This window comes from Hemibagrus wyckioides, linkage group LG17 (genome assembly GCF_019097595.1).
Source record: "Hemibagrus wyckioides isolate EC202008001 linkage group LG17, SWU_Hwy_1.0, whole genome shotgun sequence".
Taxonomy (NCBI): Eukaryota; Metazoa; Chordata; class Actinopteri; order Siluriformes; family Bagridae; genus Hemibagrus; species Hemibagrus wyckioides.
The window spans coordinates 12,757,277-12,776,018 of NC_080726.1; the positions used below are offsets into that span (position 1 = coordinate 12,757,277).

Here is an 18,742-nt window from a genome sequence, read left to right on the forward strand (position 1 = left end):
AGGAGAACGGTACTTGTCTGACTGCATTGTGCCAAGTGTAAAGTTTGGTGGAGGGGGGATTATGGTGTGGGGTTGTTTTTCAGGAGCTGGGCTTGGCCCCTTAGTTCCAGTGAAAGGAACTCTGAATGCTTCAGCATAACAAGACATTTTGGACAATTCCATGCTCCCAACTTTGTGGGAACAGTTTGGAGCTGGCCCCTTCCTCTTCCAACATGACTGTGCACCAGTGCACAAAGCAAGGTCCATAAAGACATGGATGACAGAGTCTGGTGTGGATGAACTTGACTGGCCTGCACAGAGTCCTGACCTCAACCCGATAGAACACCTTTGGGATGAATTAGAGTGGAGACTGAGAGCCAGGCCTTCTCATCCAACATCAGTGTGTGACCTCACAAATGCGCTTCTGGAAGAATGGTCAAAAATTCCCATAAACACACTCCTAAACCTTGTGGACAGCCTTCCCAGAAGAGTTGAAGCTGTTATAGCTGCAAAGGGTGGACCGACGTCATATTGAACCCTATGGATTAGGAATGGGATGTCACTTAAGTTCATATGCGAGTCAAGGCAGGTGAGCGAATACTTTTGGCAATATAGTGTATTTATACTGCTCCGAAACAAAATCAATGCATTACTCTGTACAGACTTTCCTTTCTGCACCAAAGTATTTCTTCACCCCTTAGTCTGATCATCCCTGACAAACGCAGCAAAACGAGCATAATAATAATCATCATGCTCATACTCTTACGTGTTGCTGCTATTGTTCTGCAGTACACCTGTTGGCTCAAAGGCTCCGTTGTAAACTTTAAAACGGATTTGAATTAATGGTTTTCAGCTTTGCACTGAATGTTTTATGAAAAGATGCTTAATCCACCAACCCAGGTGAATATGCCTTACTTGTATATGCTGTTCCATATTAATGAGCATCACTGGATCATTAACTAATTCATCACATCTGGATTTAACTAGAAGGATTGTTCCAATGATTACAAATGATGTCGAGTATAAAAAGGAAACATTTTATTTGATTATTTTTTTTTTGATCTAGAACAGGCTCTTTTGGAAAAACCGTCAAGAAGGGTGGAGTCAAAAAGACCTGGCTGAGGTCGGATTGGACATGCTCAGTCTCCATGGTTATGCCAGTGCTCCCATTGGATCCCAGGCTGGGAGAATAACAGGATCCTGCTGCATGACCTCCAGGACCTGAGAGGAGAGGTACTTCTTATCCACCACCACTTCGTAGACGTATTCTGAAAACCACTCGTCCGTCATGATCAGATAACCTGGAGGAAAAAAAACAAAGCTAAGATTAGTTACAAATACAGAAAGTAGAGAGAGAGAGAGAGAGAGAGAGAGAATAGTTAATCACATTTTAGTTTCCCACCCTGTGTGTCTGTGTGTGTGTGTGTGGAGGTTGCATGTTCTTTCCATGCTTCAGGGGTTTCCTCTAGCTACTCTGGTTTCCTTCCCAAGTTCAAAAACACATGTGTTGTAGGTCGATTAGCATCTCTAAATTGTCCATAAAATGTAAATAGGTGCGTGTGTGTGCATGTGTGTGTGAGTGTGTGCGTGTGTGTGTGTGTGTGCGTGCCCACTTGAATTCAACTCTATCTGCAAATATTACAGTGAAATAATGAGGTAGCATCATAATAATACATCTGGCCATAGAACAGCCATGCTAATTTTCCATGTATGTTTGGTCCCTTAAAAAATGTAAATTAAAAAGAAATTAAAAGAAATTCAAAAATTTCTTTTCAGAAATCTGTGGAATTGACACCCAAGCTAATAATTTTCAAGAAACTGTTTTTTTTTTTTTGATTGCCAGATGTTAAAAGTGGGTGTTCCTCTTAACAAAAACAACTCCGTAATCCCTTTTCCCTCCATCAGCACCTTCCAAATTGTTTTGATGGCAGAGAAGGAGCCTCTCCCACAGAAATCCTCAATCCACCACACTTCTTTTCACGCTGCGCTTTACCCGATAAGCCACCAAACAACACTTAGACATTTTCACACAAGTGTGTAACAATGTACAGTTTATAGCTACAGATTATCAAAGTGGTGAAGTTTAACAAAAAAAGCAGGAAGTGGCACTAAGCAGGAAACTTTTAGACAAGGTTGACAAGGGATGTGGTCAGGGCTGATGAATAATAATAAAAAAACAAACAAAAAAAAAAGCACCAACATGTCAGCCATATGCACAAACACGCACAAACTTATCACCCTGATGAATTGTTCATGACATGAAGTAGGCGCTTGTTTTTACTTTACATGGCTAAAGTCACACAGAACTTTTGCAACCGTTGGAAACAATTCTCTAATGTGTGTGTGTGTGTGTGTGCGTGCTTTCTGCTTTTTTATGCACCCAGGATATATTTCTATTTCACAGTGCTTCACTCTATTCTGTCATCGCCTGCATGACTGCAGATAAACAGATAACAGATCTGCCTAGGTAGGTATCAAAAACTGTTAGAAACAGTTGCAGTTTCTTTTGTTTTGTTCAATGGCACATCTTATAACATGGTTCATATGGGACATGACCTAGAATGAAAGAACACTTAAAAATATATTCTTCATACCACATTAATAATGACAAAAAATGTACAAGCCTCAGCAGCCACCACCGAGGTCTTTATCACACTATAAACATTGTCAAAAATCTGTCAGCAATATTCCCTCTCTTTATATCTGGCTTAAAACCTAAAAGCACAAAAAAGGGCAGCAATAAGGCTAAAATAATCAATCACGGCTCTTTTTTTTTTTTCCTCTTCCCTTTTTAGTAAGGCTCATTACAGTCTAATCTCTGGAGGGAAACAACTGTTAGAACAAATTTGAGCACTGCTGACCGTCGAACCTCAAACGTACATTTTTCTCTCTCCCAAGGCCAACAACGTCTTCCTTTCTGTCAAGCAAATATTGCTTCAAAGCCACAAAAATCGCATGATTTATTCAAATGAAAATGTACTCGTGTATGGCCATTATTCATTTGAAATAATAGCTCATTACTGCACTTTAAACTGGAGAATTCTGCAGCAATCATAGGGGTTTATGGAATAATAGAATATTATTATGCAAGGTTTCAGCAAACTTTGAACTTTTAAACAGATGATGAAGGGAAAAGATCTGCAAAGCATGACTGAGCTAAATATAAAAACGTGATAATCTGGGCAAGAATGTAGGGCTTATTAAAGTGAGTGGGAATGCATATACATCTACATACAACAAAAATTACCTATAACTTTTATTATTTTTCAAGTAAATTTTTCTGCAAATGAACTGTATTCGACATACACCATAGGAAAATATGCTATATGCATACTGATAGATCAGACCTTCTTTAGTCCACTTTTGGTAGATACTAACACTCCACAAGACCTGCTGTTTTGGTGGAGATGCTCTGACCAGGTTGTCTAGCCATCACAATTTGTCAGTCACTCAGATCCCTGATGCTTCCAGCACATCAAGCTCAGACAACCGACTCTTCAGTTGCTGCCTAACATATCAACGTTATTCACTTCACCTATTATTGATTTTAATGTTCTGGCTGTAATTAAACTGCACCACTAAGAACGAAAATGCAATAATAAAAGGAAAAAAGTGTTTTTCTTTACTTTTTAGATAATGTACTAAATTGTATACGTGCAGTTCGGAATGCCAAATATGTATACTTTCTGATTCTCATAGAGACATGAAAGTTCCAGAAACTGTGTTGTCATTCTTAGGTGCTTAGAGATGTATAGATGGAGTATAGAGGACAACAATATAGTGAATGTCTTGGAAGAGTGAGTCAGGGCTCCAGAATCAAAGATAAATCACATATGAGACAGATTTCCTCAGCCAAGAGTCAATTATGAACTCATAAAAAAAAAGGAGAGGAGGAGAGCTCCGGGATGTAATCCTTTTGCAAATTAAATTAGCCCATCTGGAAAGACAAATATCTTCAGACTATATAATGCAGAGTAGCGTGCGAGGCAGACAAACTACACTCTTGCTCTCCAAGCTAAGAAACCTCACCCTTATTCCCACGATCATCGCCCCACGAGTTCTCCACTCTCCACTTCTTGTAGCATCCCTCCTTCCCATCCTGAAAAGGGAGAGAAAATCAAAATTGCACAATGTTTAATCAAGTTCATGTTAAACTCTATTCAGCATCACATCCAAGAATTTTTTTGAACACATGTGAATTAGATAAAATGTTCTAGTGATACACAAACCTCTCAGAGAGGACTGAAATTGTAGACTGTATTGTAATGTTGGGACGGTCTTTATAATGGATATCATAAAGAAAGGGGTCTGTGACTATACTGGCCCCTGTTTTACATTAGCAGTTTGTCAGCAAGAACAGCGTTATGAGGACCATATATTTCAGTGTCAAGTACTCCCTTAGCTCACTTTGGTGCATATGGTCGCTCTAGTTCTTTTTCCCTTAGGGTTTTCCACAGCAAAACTTCATCCTTAGTGACTGCAGTTGTGGAACACAACCCCTACCCAGCTATTAGTGTGGAAACTCTGAACACAGCTGTCCACATTTATATGGAAAACTGACAGTAATTTCAAGTACTGGAGATTAAAAGAACAGTAGAGAGAGTGAATAGAAGGGAAATGCAGCGGAAGAGATAAAGAGAAACATTTTTTGTGGGTGCAAAGGTCTCTATAAAATATGCAGGATTGTATCCCACTGGGTAGAATTACTCCATTTTACTAGTCATGACAATTTGTAGGGCTAGAATTTTGTAGCGTCTCTTATTTTATGTCATTTTGTATAATTAAAGAGTACGGAGTAAATGTTATCGTGGCCACCAAATGGACAAGGAAGCCATTATTCCATTCCCTTTCCATCTTGCCTGTTATATTTGAAGTCACTTCAAGTTCTCTCTGTGTGTGTGTTTAGTACCTTGTCAGTAACTGCAGTAAGGACCATGGCATGGGTCATCAGGGAGTCTCCAAAAATTAGCCGCTGTGCCTTATTCAGGTTCTTTACTGATACACCGAACACCAGCTCATGGTTAAACCTGTGTATGGAAAAAGAACAGCAAAACAATGACGAAACAATCAACTTGGGGAACTGTAACTTGAATTTTTTTATAAGCCTATAACGTCGTACCAAATTTATAAAGAGGAATACTGAAGACACTCACACATTCATGTCATTGATGCCCAGTTTGCCATGGAAATGCTTTCCTACATCACAGCCGAACCACACAGCCTGCCAGAGATCGAGAGAGAACACGACAAAAGACAGCTGTAAGTAGGACAATGATTACAATGAAAGGACACTTGTGTGTCAGCAGTTACAGTTGTCCATTTACTGCCCATTATGTTTTTTTTTTCCTATTTTGCTTTAAACCTGAGGTTTGACCTGGGGACAAATTCTCATGGAGCAAGTACTACTTGTGTCTAACAGCCAATAGTAGCAGTATTTTTGGCAAGGTATATGTGTGTCTTTTTGTGTTTGAGGCTCCATTCTAATGTTCATGTATTTTTGCTCAATTCTATAGCCATTTGAATATCCTAAACAAAACAAAGATATAATAAATTTTTCACTATTCCCAAGAATTATCTGGATCAGCATCAAACGTCAGTACAGGACATCTAAACAAAGCGCAGATCCATGCTGTACCTCTCCTTCCTTGATAGAATCAGCAGCAGCTTTCTTCAAGACATCAGTGGGCTGATTATTATAACGTGTACTTTTTCCATCAAACATGTTTCCCAAGTATTCCACACTGTACAACTTCCCATAGGGATTCTGAGGCCTGGGGTCATTCACAAGGCACACCTGAACAGAAAAGAGGGGGTAATTCACAATACTTATAGCAAAGAAATATGCAGGAATGTTTAATGGAGATTGCCGGGGCTCTACCTTGTCCTGAAGGTTGTAGAAGGGCTTGACATGCTCTATGTAAAATTCCTTAGGGGTCAAAGGCCCAATGCGGTGGAAGTTCTTGTCCTTGTCCCTGTACTCCCAACAGATAGTTTCTGGAGGACTTCCCAAACACACACTTACCACTCTGAACACCTGCACCCCAAAAAAACACAATAGAGAAGCGTGAGATAAAGTTCACGATGCAGCATAGATCTGGTATTTGTATCTTCAGTCCTTGGATTTATCACTCTAGCAGAGTTTCATACTTTCCCTGCTCAGACATCCTAATGAAAAACATGAGTTCATTAACAAGAGCTTTTTGAGCCAGATTGGGAATATATAAGTCACAGCTACAACTCTCCAACTTGGGTTCAAGCTGTGTGTTACTCTCAGCACTGTTTTCATAAATTCAGCCTCCTAGAGATATCTCTGGCATTTCCTTCACTCCCCCTGCCATGAACTATATGTACTGATAGTCCACTTCCTCACAGCAGAGCATAACTCATTCATAATAAGGTTTGTAAGAGTGTGTGTCACAAACATGCACACAAAAGTTTGAGTCCAGACTCAGATTACACGTTTAACCATAAAACTAACTTAATGAAAAAATGGAGTTCTAAATCTACACAGTGTCAGCATCGCCATGGCCAATAAATCCCACTGATTTCACCAGACAGGAATAGAAATTTTGTAGAAATGGAGACATTTCTACAAGAACCCCATATTGTATGTCCACTCCTCCAACTCCAGCCCTCTCCCATAAAGTAAGCCATTAAGTTTCCCAGTTTGTTTTCACTATCCAGTCCCCTTGGGTGAAGGGTAAATGCTAGCAGTGCCCATCCCTTTTTTCTCACTGTTGACCCAATGTTGGACCCAGATGCTCCAAGTACACAAACAACCTCATGCTCCCCTCCTCACACCCTTGTTCTTCCTTCACAGATTAGATAAATGTCTGGTTCCATCCAAATACAACACTGGCACCCACATTTCTTCCATTTCCCTGCCCGTTGAAAAGTGCTGCTGTACAGAACAATGGCAAAAGGTCTGAGTGACATCAGTACATAGTCACTGAGTCAATATTGAAACACCTGCTTGTGGCCGAGTGGTCAACGTACTGTAGGAAAAGCAGAGAGGCTCATTCAGGGAGGGTTGAGGTTGAGGGGTAAGATGATTACATTCAATTGTAGTGAATATTTTACTTCATAGAAAACTCACTGTCTCCTGAACCACTAAATATCGTTTAACCTACCAGAAGCTTTTCCTTTATCAGCCCACTGAACACGTTCTCATTTAACCCTTAGTACAGTGCCCCCATTCACTGTTGCGTTTTTCAGTGATATCTAAAGCCTCTGGCTATGAGACATCAAGAATTATATATGTCCAACAAAAGTTGTAAGTGTATGTGTGTATTGTCTTTAGAAACAGGTCAGGTTAATTTATATGTGTAACCATCTTCTGACACTCTCCAACCAAGCACAACAATAAGAAGCGTTGAAGAAGATGAGCTGGAGGAAACAGAATCGTAGTGGGTGGCTTGAGGAGAGTTTAGATCACAGTCAGAGAAGGCCACACAAGTTTCTGCTTTTCTTTCCAACATGTCCAAGTTACTACTATAATATCTGAGATCACAAGCACCTACTGCAAAATCCACAGGCAGCGAAAATTGTTTATAGGACCAAAACTGAAATATGTAGGTTATGACCTCTCTTGCTGTCCTGGCTGGCAAACATGACGATTGCGCCATGGAGACAGAACTTTCTCCTGTATCATGATAAGGGAACTGGGGATCCAGCCATGACCTAAAGTTCGCTTTCAAGCACTTATTTTTGGTATATCACTATGGGATGAGCTGGAAAGCTCATCTCAAAGACTGATACGGTGTGTGGCAGCTTGCAAACTTACACTAAGATAACTAAACCCAGTGTGATGTCAAATTAATATAATCTTAGAAAAGAGTGTAGCAATGAACAACTTGCTGATACCCTCTGTAACTGACCATTTCCTGAATCGGAATGTACACAGAAGGCCATGGGAGGCTGACATATTTTTAGGGGGAAATAGAGATGTGAAAGTATGTGTCCTTCAGGTCAAAAGACATGAACCGCCTGGACCATTTTTTATTGCAAGGGGCAATGGTGTGTGCTTATGAGACTCAACTGGGGCTCTATCTGACTGTCCGAGTGTCTTTATTCCTGTTCAGGCCGTCATGAACTGTGGGCTAATGTGCCATTTAGACGTCGCTCACAATCACGGCATCTTTGGAGAACAGGGGTGTTTTATTCCTGGAGAGGCGATAGTGGTATTTGTCTCATGAAGAGGCATAACTGGAGTGCTTTGCCCTCTTTTCTTTTCTTCATATCACTTTTCATTGTTGGTCACCGCTGGATTGCACACTTTAAACAAATGCTTAAAAGAGAAGCAAAGAACAGAACACCTATATACATCCCAGATGCAGTATATATCTTCATTATGAGCAGATCTGACCTTCCCAGCTTTGATGGTGATGATTATGTTGCAAGTTCAAGCAAAATCTTGACTGTCAACCTAGTTGGGGAAGGCAGAAAGTGGCCTGCTTTCACAGCCTGTAGTACAGATTATAAAGCTGTGTAGTAAACACTGGTCCATCTTTAAGGCCATTCTTCTGTTTCCTCAACAACTGCATCCAATCTTACACATACATTTGTGTGTTTGCTTCTGTTACCAAACATGTCTTCAGTTGGATGAAAGCAAATAGGTCAACAATATACTATGAAATACAGCACCATGTGGTAATAATTCTCTATAGAGTTATGTATTCTACTCATTACAGGGGTGATATGAACATACAATTAGATTGATTTGCAGCTTTGTCAGATGATACATGGGATCAGGATAGCCATACATGGGTGAGAAATATGTTCTGCTATAAACAGAACATTAAAAATGCAGCCCAATTAGGACATTTTAGAGCATATGTGACTACATTTCATGCCTGGCATCACTTCATACAATTACACAAAATCTAATTACAACAACTTGCCCTAGAAGCTTGCCAACAAACTGAACATATGTATTTCAATCAGCAAAAAGTCCTTCAAAAACAAGTGAAAAAAAAAACAAACAGATGTATGGAGAATGGAAAATACCTCTAAATCAACTGCAAGATGACTAATATGTATATTTGACATCTACTTTATGCCAAACACCAAAAAAATATCAGATTTCTAATTTATAGACACTTGATTGTTGTTGCTCCTAACTTCATTTGTCTAAAGCAAAATAAATATCAATTATTAAACATTTTTCTCTTCTCACCTCACAATTACTATAGTTTGAATAACAAAGGGATGTACATATAAGGGAATATATATATATATATATATATATATATATATATATATATATATATATATATATATATATATATATAAGCTAGTAGAAGGTATCAGAGGAAAAATGGTCCAGAAAGCAGGTAGACTATTGTGTTAGGTAAGGTTGAGTAAGAATATAGCCTTCATTCGGGCCCCTCACATGGAGTCTGTGCAACATCAACCTATGTCTCTATAACCAAGTCTGACAAATATTACTTAACCTGGATCAAAGATGACCAGGTTTCATCTGCATGTAATCTTACACACACTCACATCAGGGAAAGCAGACAGTTGCACGTACAATGTGCAAAAAAAGCTGTTAGTAATTACTTCATGTGCATACAATGCCATTTTCATTTTAAGTCCAAACAAAGCCTAACACTGATAAATAAAATATGCACCAAACAGTTGCAGAGTAATGTAGAGCTGCAGTGTTGTTGTTTTTTTTAGCATTTTGATTCAGATCATTTTTATTTTATTTGTTTAAACCAAATGAAATACTAGTACATTGACTAAATCTGTTTGGTAAACTGTGTTACATGATGTGCTCTTTACTAAGATTGTGGTTGCATTCTGTTGTGAAAGATTTACTTTTAGTGTAATTTAACTGTTAAAAGATACACACTTAGGAAAAATTGTAAAATGACTCAAGATAATACTAATTAATCAAGATAATAACTTGATAAATGAATTTACATTTATAATCATCTTAACTAGTAAGCAAAAAATAAAGACATTTTTATTCAGTCCTAATGGATTGACAGAAAAGGCTAGATGAAGACCACAAAAATATATATGATTGCTTTTGTCAGTATCAAGTGATCCAGTATTATTTTTAGGATACAACCCTGCTTGCTCTCACGTACAGCTTTGGCAGCCACAAGACTATTACAAACTGAGACAGCATCTCTCAGCAGTCAAATCCCACGCTTTCACACATGCTCCAAAGGGTCTTTTATGGGCACACCGGCTAAACAATGCTAGCCCACACAGGTGGACAAACAGTCACCTAATCAACAAATAGGAACATGTCAAGAGCAAACAGGCCAGGTGTCACAGTCTAGTATAATCAGATATTCGGGACACAAGTAGGAGGTGTGAACAAAGTACTTAAAAAGAAACTTCTTATTTTATTTGTTAGAGGTTTCTTAATATAGCAGCAGCTCTACCAAGTTGGTGAAAGTGATTCTGCTCATGCCTGTGTGGCATCTCTACTCTGCAAAGACGGTGCAGGTATAATAATACTGCAAGTGAGATTGCCTTTGCCACAGTGTCAGACGCTGAGAGATAACAATCTTGTTTGTGGAACATTCTGTCATCAAGCCGATGGAGGTGTGCGTGTTCATTTTCTCTCATATTCATACACATACAGCAATATCAGTCATAAAATCCAAAGTCACGTAACTCTCTTTTTAAATACAGAATTTAGCCAAAACAAATTTCAAAAGCGCTTCATGATAATCATGTCTGGATAACTCAAGTCCAACATAAAAACTGTCCATCTGGTGTGAGCTGGTCTTGTTAAAATGGTGTGTGGCAGTAAAGCAGCCATATGGAGGGAAAGAGAACTGCTGAAGCCATCATTTACTAATCCAGACAACAATCTTACATTACCGCTCTACTAATCTGGAACAACGCCATTTCAAACATCATTTTTAATTGATACAGAAACACTAATAGAACACTCCCAATTAATCAGTCTCGGGAACTTATTCCAAACAGATCTAAAGTTGTTATTGCAGCCAAAGACGGTTATTAACATGATATGCTATTTATTATACAGTAATAAAACCTGCCATTTAGCTCCAAATCTTTTATTCAAAGACACTTTGATAAATTTTAATTGGAGTCTTTAATATTAAAAGGTAGTTTTTGGATAAATGGATGTAATATAACATTAAAAGTAAAATTTGATGGAGCTATTACTGCATCACTAATGTATAGTGGTATAGTATCTTCTATTTCAGGCTTGCATGAAAAAGGGAATAAGGGAATTGCCTAATAAACCTGGAACTACCTCTACATTATATCTGAATTATTGTCTAATAACCATTTTTCCAAGATTTAACCAAGATTTCACGCTGCACTAGCAGGCTATGGTCAAGCATGTTTAGTGTTATGGCGCCCTCATCTGACTGCAGGATGTAGTGACATCTTCCTCTTTTTTTTTTCCTTTAGATTGTTAAGTCCATCTACCAAACCTACTGACCTCCTCAATCATGGTGTCCATGGCTTCATTCAGCTCTGCTTTGGTGGCGTTGCTGGCCACCATGTTCCTCAGCCTAAGACAATACTCTCTCATCTTAAAAAATAAAAGAAAGAACACATGACAATTATGTACATGCAACACAAACAATGCAAGACAAATGCAACAAATGTTTTCTCAACACTAGCTGGAAGGAACTAATTGCATGTTTTAAGACTAGAAGATGCATTGAGGAATATTTCAACAATTCCCAAATTCAGTTCTGGTCCACAAATTTGTCTGGACATCTCTAGCAGTAGTTCATTACACTGTAACCATTACTACAGTAACTAGTCAGTCTGTGCATCACATGGCAACAGGCAGCACTCTCCAGGGGTCACTCTTCAGTACCTATATTACCTGATAAAGAAAATAAACAAAATATCTGCCAATACTGAGTGTGAATGTCAGCTACTTAATGGTAATTTCATGATTATAGAACTGTTGTGCAAAAGCACGGCTCTGATAACTTGCAGCAGTTGGCCTATATGTGCACATATTCAGTACAACAGAACGCTGGCTCATGTGATATTGCTTAATTCTTGTCTGTGATTCAGGCGTGTCAGCTGGCATCTAGACGCGGAGGACTTTGCACCTCATAGACTTTGGTTAATCATTTTTATCCTATCATGACTGTGGTATATTTCTCCCTGAGAAAATATTATGTATGCATTATACTATTGGACATTCTAGCCAGCAGTAGAAAGAGTACAAATCATACTGTTACTCTGTAAGTAATAATTTATGTGAGAAGACAGTAATAAATCATTTGTCTGGTAAAAAAGTATTTGATTAATAATTTGCCTTCTAATTTGTGTATTGAACATTATGTCAACATATCACATAGTATATCACAAGTAGCACATAGCATCTTTTAATTGGCATTATTACAACCATTATTATTTTTACCGTGTGCTGTACTGTAACACAAGGAAATGCAGTTTATTTCTTTCCGCTCCTGCTAATACTGTAGATCAAGTTAGCAAGCTGTCCACAAGTGAACTGGACATAAGCCGAACGTGTTTGCATTTTTTTGCATTGTGGCTTGTTATTGAGATCTAATAACTATCTAATTTATTTAATCCTATTTAGTTAATTAAATCTAGTAAGCGAGCACTTGCCATTAACTTGTAATGTAAATGCAGTGTAAATTGTGTGCAAATTTAGCAAAAAAATCAACTGAACTGTTACGCTCTCTAGCGTCAATAAATCCTCATTCAGTAAATGTCAACCTGAACGTGGGAAATATTCAGCAGTATACCTTGTGATTCAGGACATCATTCATTCTGCGAGAGGCCTCAGAGCTGTGAGACTCAGGAAAACACTTCTTTGGGATGACACCATATTTTTCTAGAAAACACAAATATCAAAATCCGTCATGTGATCGAAGAAATTTTGAACATTTTCCCTAATCTATTTACATACTGGGACCATTCACAGATAACTTTTTTTCCACCCAGCATTCATAAAGAGAAGGGCAAAAAAACAGAGTGTAATGGAAAGTTTTAATATCCATTCATTCACCTTCAGTAATCACTTTATTACAGAGCTGAGATGTTTTCTGTCCCCTATTGGGTTTTTCTTTTCTGTTCATTCATTAAAAAGTATCTACTTCCATCTCTTATCAATAGATTAACTTTTCAACTTCAGCTAAACCTAAAACCATTTCCCCCAGAATTTCACGGATTTCCTTCATACATATTTTCAAAACTTGCATGAAAAGCCCATAATTCTCCAAAACCTCTAAACCTGACTCAACTTCAATACAGAAGAACTGCACAGAGGAATATAATTTTTAGCAATATTTCACCAAATAAAATATTTTTAAAAAATACTTGGGGCTAGATATGCAAACTGACCAATAAGGTTGACCAGCATATCCCATTGTCCACCATCATTGGTAGGATTGGAGAGCAGAAACTGGACCAATCGGCCATCTACAGGCTCGTTCCTCTGAGCCGTCTCTACGTAGCTGTGCAAGAAGTAATAGCAGCGTTCCACCTGCCAAAAACATACAGCAAGAAAGAGACAGAGAACGATATGAGAAAGAAAGAAATGTCTGAGAGACAGCACTGTCATAAAACTAGGGGAAAAAATTTTTTTTTAGTGTTTAACGTCAAAATCTGATGTTAAACCGTTTTTCCAGCCAACCTGCAGGTAGCTATGTGAACAAAGAAGTCTAACTTAACAGTCAGTTTTAATTAATGCTTCATGCATTAATAATAAAAATTAGGCTTCCATCCTGAACAAAGAAAGAACAAATCCCTGAAAGCGTTAAAAACAAATGCATGTTTTAGTGTTGATATGAAATTGTAGAAGAGCCTCAAAATACAAAGTGATATCTAAGTGTATTTGAATAGCCTGTCTTTCTAAGATTTCACATCTGGCTCCGAGTTTCATATTGCATCGTATATGTTAATGTGTCTAAAATGAGCTACACTCTAGGGTCTCAGAGTCATACCAAGTTACTGGATTTTGATTAGCAATGTTAGACAATTTCATTATATATATATATATATTCTCATTATTATACTTGCTACTGATGATGATTATTTCAACGGCAAATTAAAAAAAAAAATGCCAGGTTGTTAAAATGTTCTGCTGAAACTTACACACACTTGTACAGATACACCAGTGATGAAATTGATGAAGTGGAATTTGCATATGTTCATTTTATAATAATAATCACTTTTGACTAAATCCATTTACGATGAACAAGCGCAGACATTTACAACAGTAACGGAAACAGTAATGCTAGTAATAGAATTATTAAGTAATGGTACGCTTCTCTGGACAACACAAATCAAATTGTAAAACTGTAAAACTTCCAGTAACATGGACTTACCTTATCCCAGAAAAAGAGATGGGACTGACTGAACTCAAACTCTTCTATATTAAACTTCTTCATAAAAGGAAGTCGCATGACATTGAGGCACGAGAAGATCCAACATCTCCCTAACAGGAAAAAAGAAGAATTAGATTGCTTATTTAGGTTCTATACCACTTATAGCAGTGTATTCTGGGAAATATTACGACCTGTACAGTGAGTGTGCTTGGTGTTCTGTTACCTGAGTTCTTCTGGTTGGTGACAGGCTTGCCCTCGGCAGGAATGGCGTGCTGAAAGATATGCACTGTGTCTTGGACTGTCTGCCTGTGCAGACACACTTCTAGTGGGTCAATGCAGGTCGACACATTTTGGGCCAGCAGATATCGAGGCTCACTCCGCAGACGCTTAATAAAAGCAGATACTTTTTCCCCACTCAGACCTGTGGTTAGACACAAATAAGACTGATGCAATGTCCATTAAGAACATAGAGTAGCTTTAATTGCATACCTTCTCTAGACCTGAGAACCTGGACAAGAAGGAAAGGCCATGGAGGTCGAGGAGAAGAGGATATAGATTGAAGTACTTGGAAGACGGCACATTCTCTGTGTGTATTACAACATGATATATTCTAGTTGTCTTATTATTATTATTATGTGTCGATTCATCAAAACAGCTTAGGATGTATACGTCCATCTTAAGTGAAATATTACATTGTAGGAAATAATGATATAAAACATATTCTGACAAAAACAACAAAACTATATGGCTTACTCTAATTATAATTGAAGTGAAAAATCTGTAGTGTGTCAGTACAAGCTATTGGTTGATATTTGCTGCACTGATTTTAGCATTCATTCATTCATATTCATTTTTCGATAACCACTTTAACGTGATTTGGATCATGGTGGACCTGAGGCTTATCCCAGAAAATTCAAAGCATGTGGTGGGAACAAACCATTAATGGTACACCAGTCCTGAACACAGTATTAGAAATGGGAAAAATGCTATTTTCTCCATTGATAATCATTATTACCAAAATGACCTTTGCTGTGCTGATATTTACCTTTATGGTATTTGACAGATGCCATTTTCCAGAGTGACTTACATTTGAGCAGTTGAGGTATGCTCAAGAGTCCATCAGTGGCAGTCCAGTACTAGATACCCAATCAGTGTATCTACAATTATTATACAATATACTGTATGGTGCTGTTATGCTGAGACTGTATCTAAAGAGCCACTGGCTAATTGCTTAGCCCAGTGTTTTTCAACCTTTTATGAGGTATGGCACATTTTTTACAAAATTCCACGGCACACCACCAACCAAAAATTTTACATTTTTGAATGAGACGCTGTAGCCTAACACAGTGTATCTAATGAAAAATTTAATCTCTCAATTTGTTTATATTCTTAGAGTGTGAAACCTGGGCTCTCTCATTCACCATTGAGTTTAGTTTTTTTTTTTTTTTTTTTTTTTTTTTTATTAAAGTTGCTTGTTTCTCAGTGTGTTCACGCAGGCGTACAAAATAGTCTGCGTTCTTGTTTCTGTCGTCATGAATTAACAAGGTCATTATTGCGCTTACCTACTGATGTGGAGGAGTATTTCCATTACTCTGCCAGTCACTACACTGCATGCACAGGCGTTAAACAATGGCAAATTATTTGTTGTAAATAAATATTTTCTTGGACTAATTGTAACTGGATAATTACCTACGGCACACCGGACGCTCTCTCACGGCACGCTTGTGTGCCTCGGCGCAGTGGTTGAAAATCACTGGCTTAACCATACGTAGTGGTCAATGTTTATACTGGTGGTGTGTATCAAAAAGTATAAACGCCAAATTAAATCTGAAGGGACACTGAAAATAGTGCTGATGTATAAATACAACCAAAATTCCTCACAGGAGATATATACACACACACACATATATATGGGCTTGGGACCGGCCCAGAGAGTTAACTCTTCAGTGGCAGGGTTAGTGACCTACCCGGGAATCGAACCCGGGAGAGAGTCTTTTGACTGGGAGTACCTGGAGGATATCCCCAAACCCAAAAGGTGGAAGTGGGACTTGAACCCTCAACCCCAGAGAGGGTTCGGCAAGCACACGAACCACTAAGACACCATGCTTTTTATAAAACATGCTTTCTCTTCCATGTTTTTCCACCCACCCAATGACTCATGTTTTTAATGTGCCTTGTCCTGTTTAGTTATCTGTTTCATAGTTACGTAAACATCAGGCAGCAGTTCTCCTTCCTTTTAGTTTTGATGATGATGATGATTAATTGTTGTTGTTGTTGTAATAGTAGTATTACATGATGAAAGGTTCTTTGATTTATGTGTAATGTCCTTAGGTATCTTCACAGGCAATTGTAAATAAAGAATGCTACCATTAATATCTGTTTCTATTGTTATTATTAAAACGCAGTATACACAAAGCACGGACTGGAATTCGACGGTTTATTGTTTTCTTTTCTGTGGAAAAGGCCAAAGGTTAGCCTTTAGAGTGACTTGCAACTTTCTTAACACAACAGAGATGTTCACACAGCCTCATACACCCTTCATGTTTAACATTATGTTTATTACTGGCTCTCATTTATAAGTGAGTGTGGATGTTTTTGTTTTTTTTACTGCCACAGCAGCTCCTGAATCCACATTATTAAGTTTCCTCGCGAATACAGGGGAAACGAAACTCACAGCTTGTCCTCCATATTCGCTCCTCTCTGTGTTTATAGATTATCTTTATAAACCATTTATACACTCAACGGCAACTAACTATAACGACATTTCTTCATTTTTGTTACCCGGCTTTTTTTTTGGATTGGGTTCTGCTAGCCTAAAGGCTAGCCGGCTATGCTAACTATTACAGAATTGCCTTTCTACTAAATAAGTCTGTCTAGGCGAAACAGAGTCTAAGTTAAAGAGGACATCGGGAAGTTGATAAGAAATATCAGCGATACATACCTGCGTCCATGTTTGCTCGCAGATTGACTCTTTACCGGTTATGTGGGTTTTTTTTTTTATATCCCTTCGCCTTTGTTTATTTTATTCGCCGACAGTCAGCCAGTCAGAGAGCGCCGAAGTCCCGGAAACAGGAAATGCAAATTACCCTCCAGTCGGGGGTTCCTTCTTACAGATGTTCAGTTTATTTGTTAACTGAAATACACGAGATTGGGACATCCCCTCCAAATCACTGAATTCAGGTGTTGTTTTTCAGAGGTTAGGCTTGGCTCCTTAGTTCCAGTGAAATGCTTCAGCTTCCTACCAAGACATTTTTGGACAATTGGACTTTGTGGGAACAGTTTGGGGATGACCGCTTCCTGTTCCAACATCCAACACACCAGTGCACAAAGCAAGCTCCATAAAGACATGGATGAGCGAGTTTGGTGTGGAGGAACTGACCTCAAGCTGATAGAACACCTATGGGATGAATTAGAGCGGAGACTGCGAGCCCGACCTTCTCGTCCGACATCAGTGCCTGACCTCACAAATACGCTTCTAGAGGAATGGTCAAAAATTCCCATAAACACACTCCTAAACCTTGTGGAAAGCCTTCCCAGAAGAGCTGAAGCTGTTATAGCTGCAAAGGGTGGACCGACGTCATATTAGATTCATGTGCATGTAAAGGCAGGCGTCCCAGTTTTGGAATGGCTCAGAGTCTCCGATCTAATTCATCCCAAAGGTGTTCTGTCAGGTTGAGGTCAGGACTCTGTGCAGACCAGACAAATTCCTCCACACCAGACTCACTCATCCATGTCTTTATGGACCTTGCTTTGTGCACTGGTGTGCAGTCATGTTGGAACAGGAAGGGGTCATCCACAAACTGTTCCCACAAAGTTGGGAGCATGAAATTGTCCAAAATGTCTTGGTATGCTGAAGTTCCTTTCACTGGAAGTAAGGGGCCAAGAAAAACCCCTGAACAACAACACCTGAATTTAGGGAGTCCCAAAGCTTTTGGCAATATAGTGTATGTTTCTTTCTTCTGGCTAAATATCACTTTTAAATAATGAGGTGCTAACCCAATATAAGGCACACTCACCACTTTTAAGCAATATGGACAACTTAGAGATGCCGGTCAGCCTGCTTTTTGACTGAGACAACCATACAGTACAGCATATACCATATATTTAGAGTGGATAAAGTAAAAATTAATCAAACATGACATTCATTCAATGATCCAAAGATCCTCTTTGCACTTATTTTTTCTTACTCCATGCTCTCATAAGAATAACCAGCCATGCAAACAGAGATATCACTAATGATATGTGTCTATGTGTGTAAGTGTCTCACCACAGGAAAGGAGGTTCATTGTGCAGGGTCTACACACCCCTGTTAAATGGCAGGTAAGAAATAACTTACAATAACCTTGGCTGTGCAAGTGTGAACACCCTTATACTAGTGGATGTGACTGTGCTCAGAATTAACAGTCACATTCAAATGTCTTTTACTTATGTACCAGTTAGTT

The 18,742-nt window shown here is 38.5% G+C and overlaps 1 protein-coding gene across 1 annotated transcript; it reads right to left on the reverse strand.

The window, feature by feature from the left end:
- Positions 1-995: 995 nt before the first annotated feature.
- Positions 996-17,399, reverse strand: blmh (bleomycin hydrolase). Its single transcript, XM_058414441.1, has 12 exons — positions 17,242-17,399; positions 14,524-14,721; positions 14,301-14,410; positions 13,315-13,456; positions 12,717-12,805; positions 11,420-11,512; positions 5,858-6,013; positions 5,615-5,773; positions 5,133-5,200; positions 4,889-5,006; positions 4,009-4,078; positions 996-1,280 (listed from the first exon to the last, which is right to left on the reverse strand). Exons 1-12 carry the CDS (start codon positions 17,249-17,251, stop codon positions 1,132-1,134), a joined length of 1,362 nt encoding a protein of 453 aa, XP_058270424.1. The 5' UTR covers positions 17,252-17,399; the 3' UTR covers positions 996-1,131.
- Positions 17,400-18,742: the final 1,343 nt, after the last annotated feature.

What these genes read in the sequence shown, in the direction of transcription:
- blmh (XM_058414441.1), bottom strand. An exon ending in ATCTCTTTTTCTGGGATAAG is followed by an intron (nt 13,457 to 14,300) that starts GTAAGTCCATGT and finishes TGTTTTTGGCAG; the next exon opens with GTGGAACGCTGCTATTACTT. An exon ending in TGGACACCATGATTGAGGAG is followed by an intron (nt 6,014 to 11,419) that starts GTCAGTAGGTTT and finishes TTTGGGGTGCAG; the next exon opens with GTGTTCAGAGTGGTAAGTGT.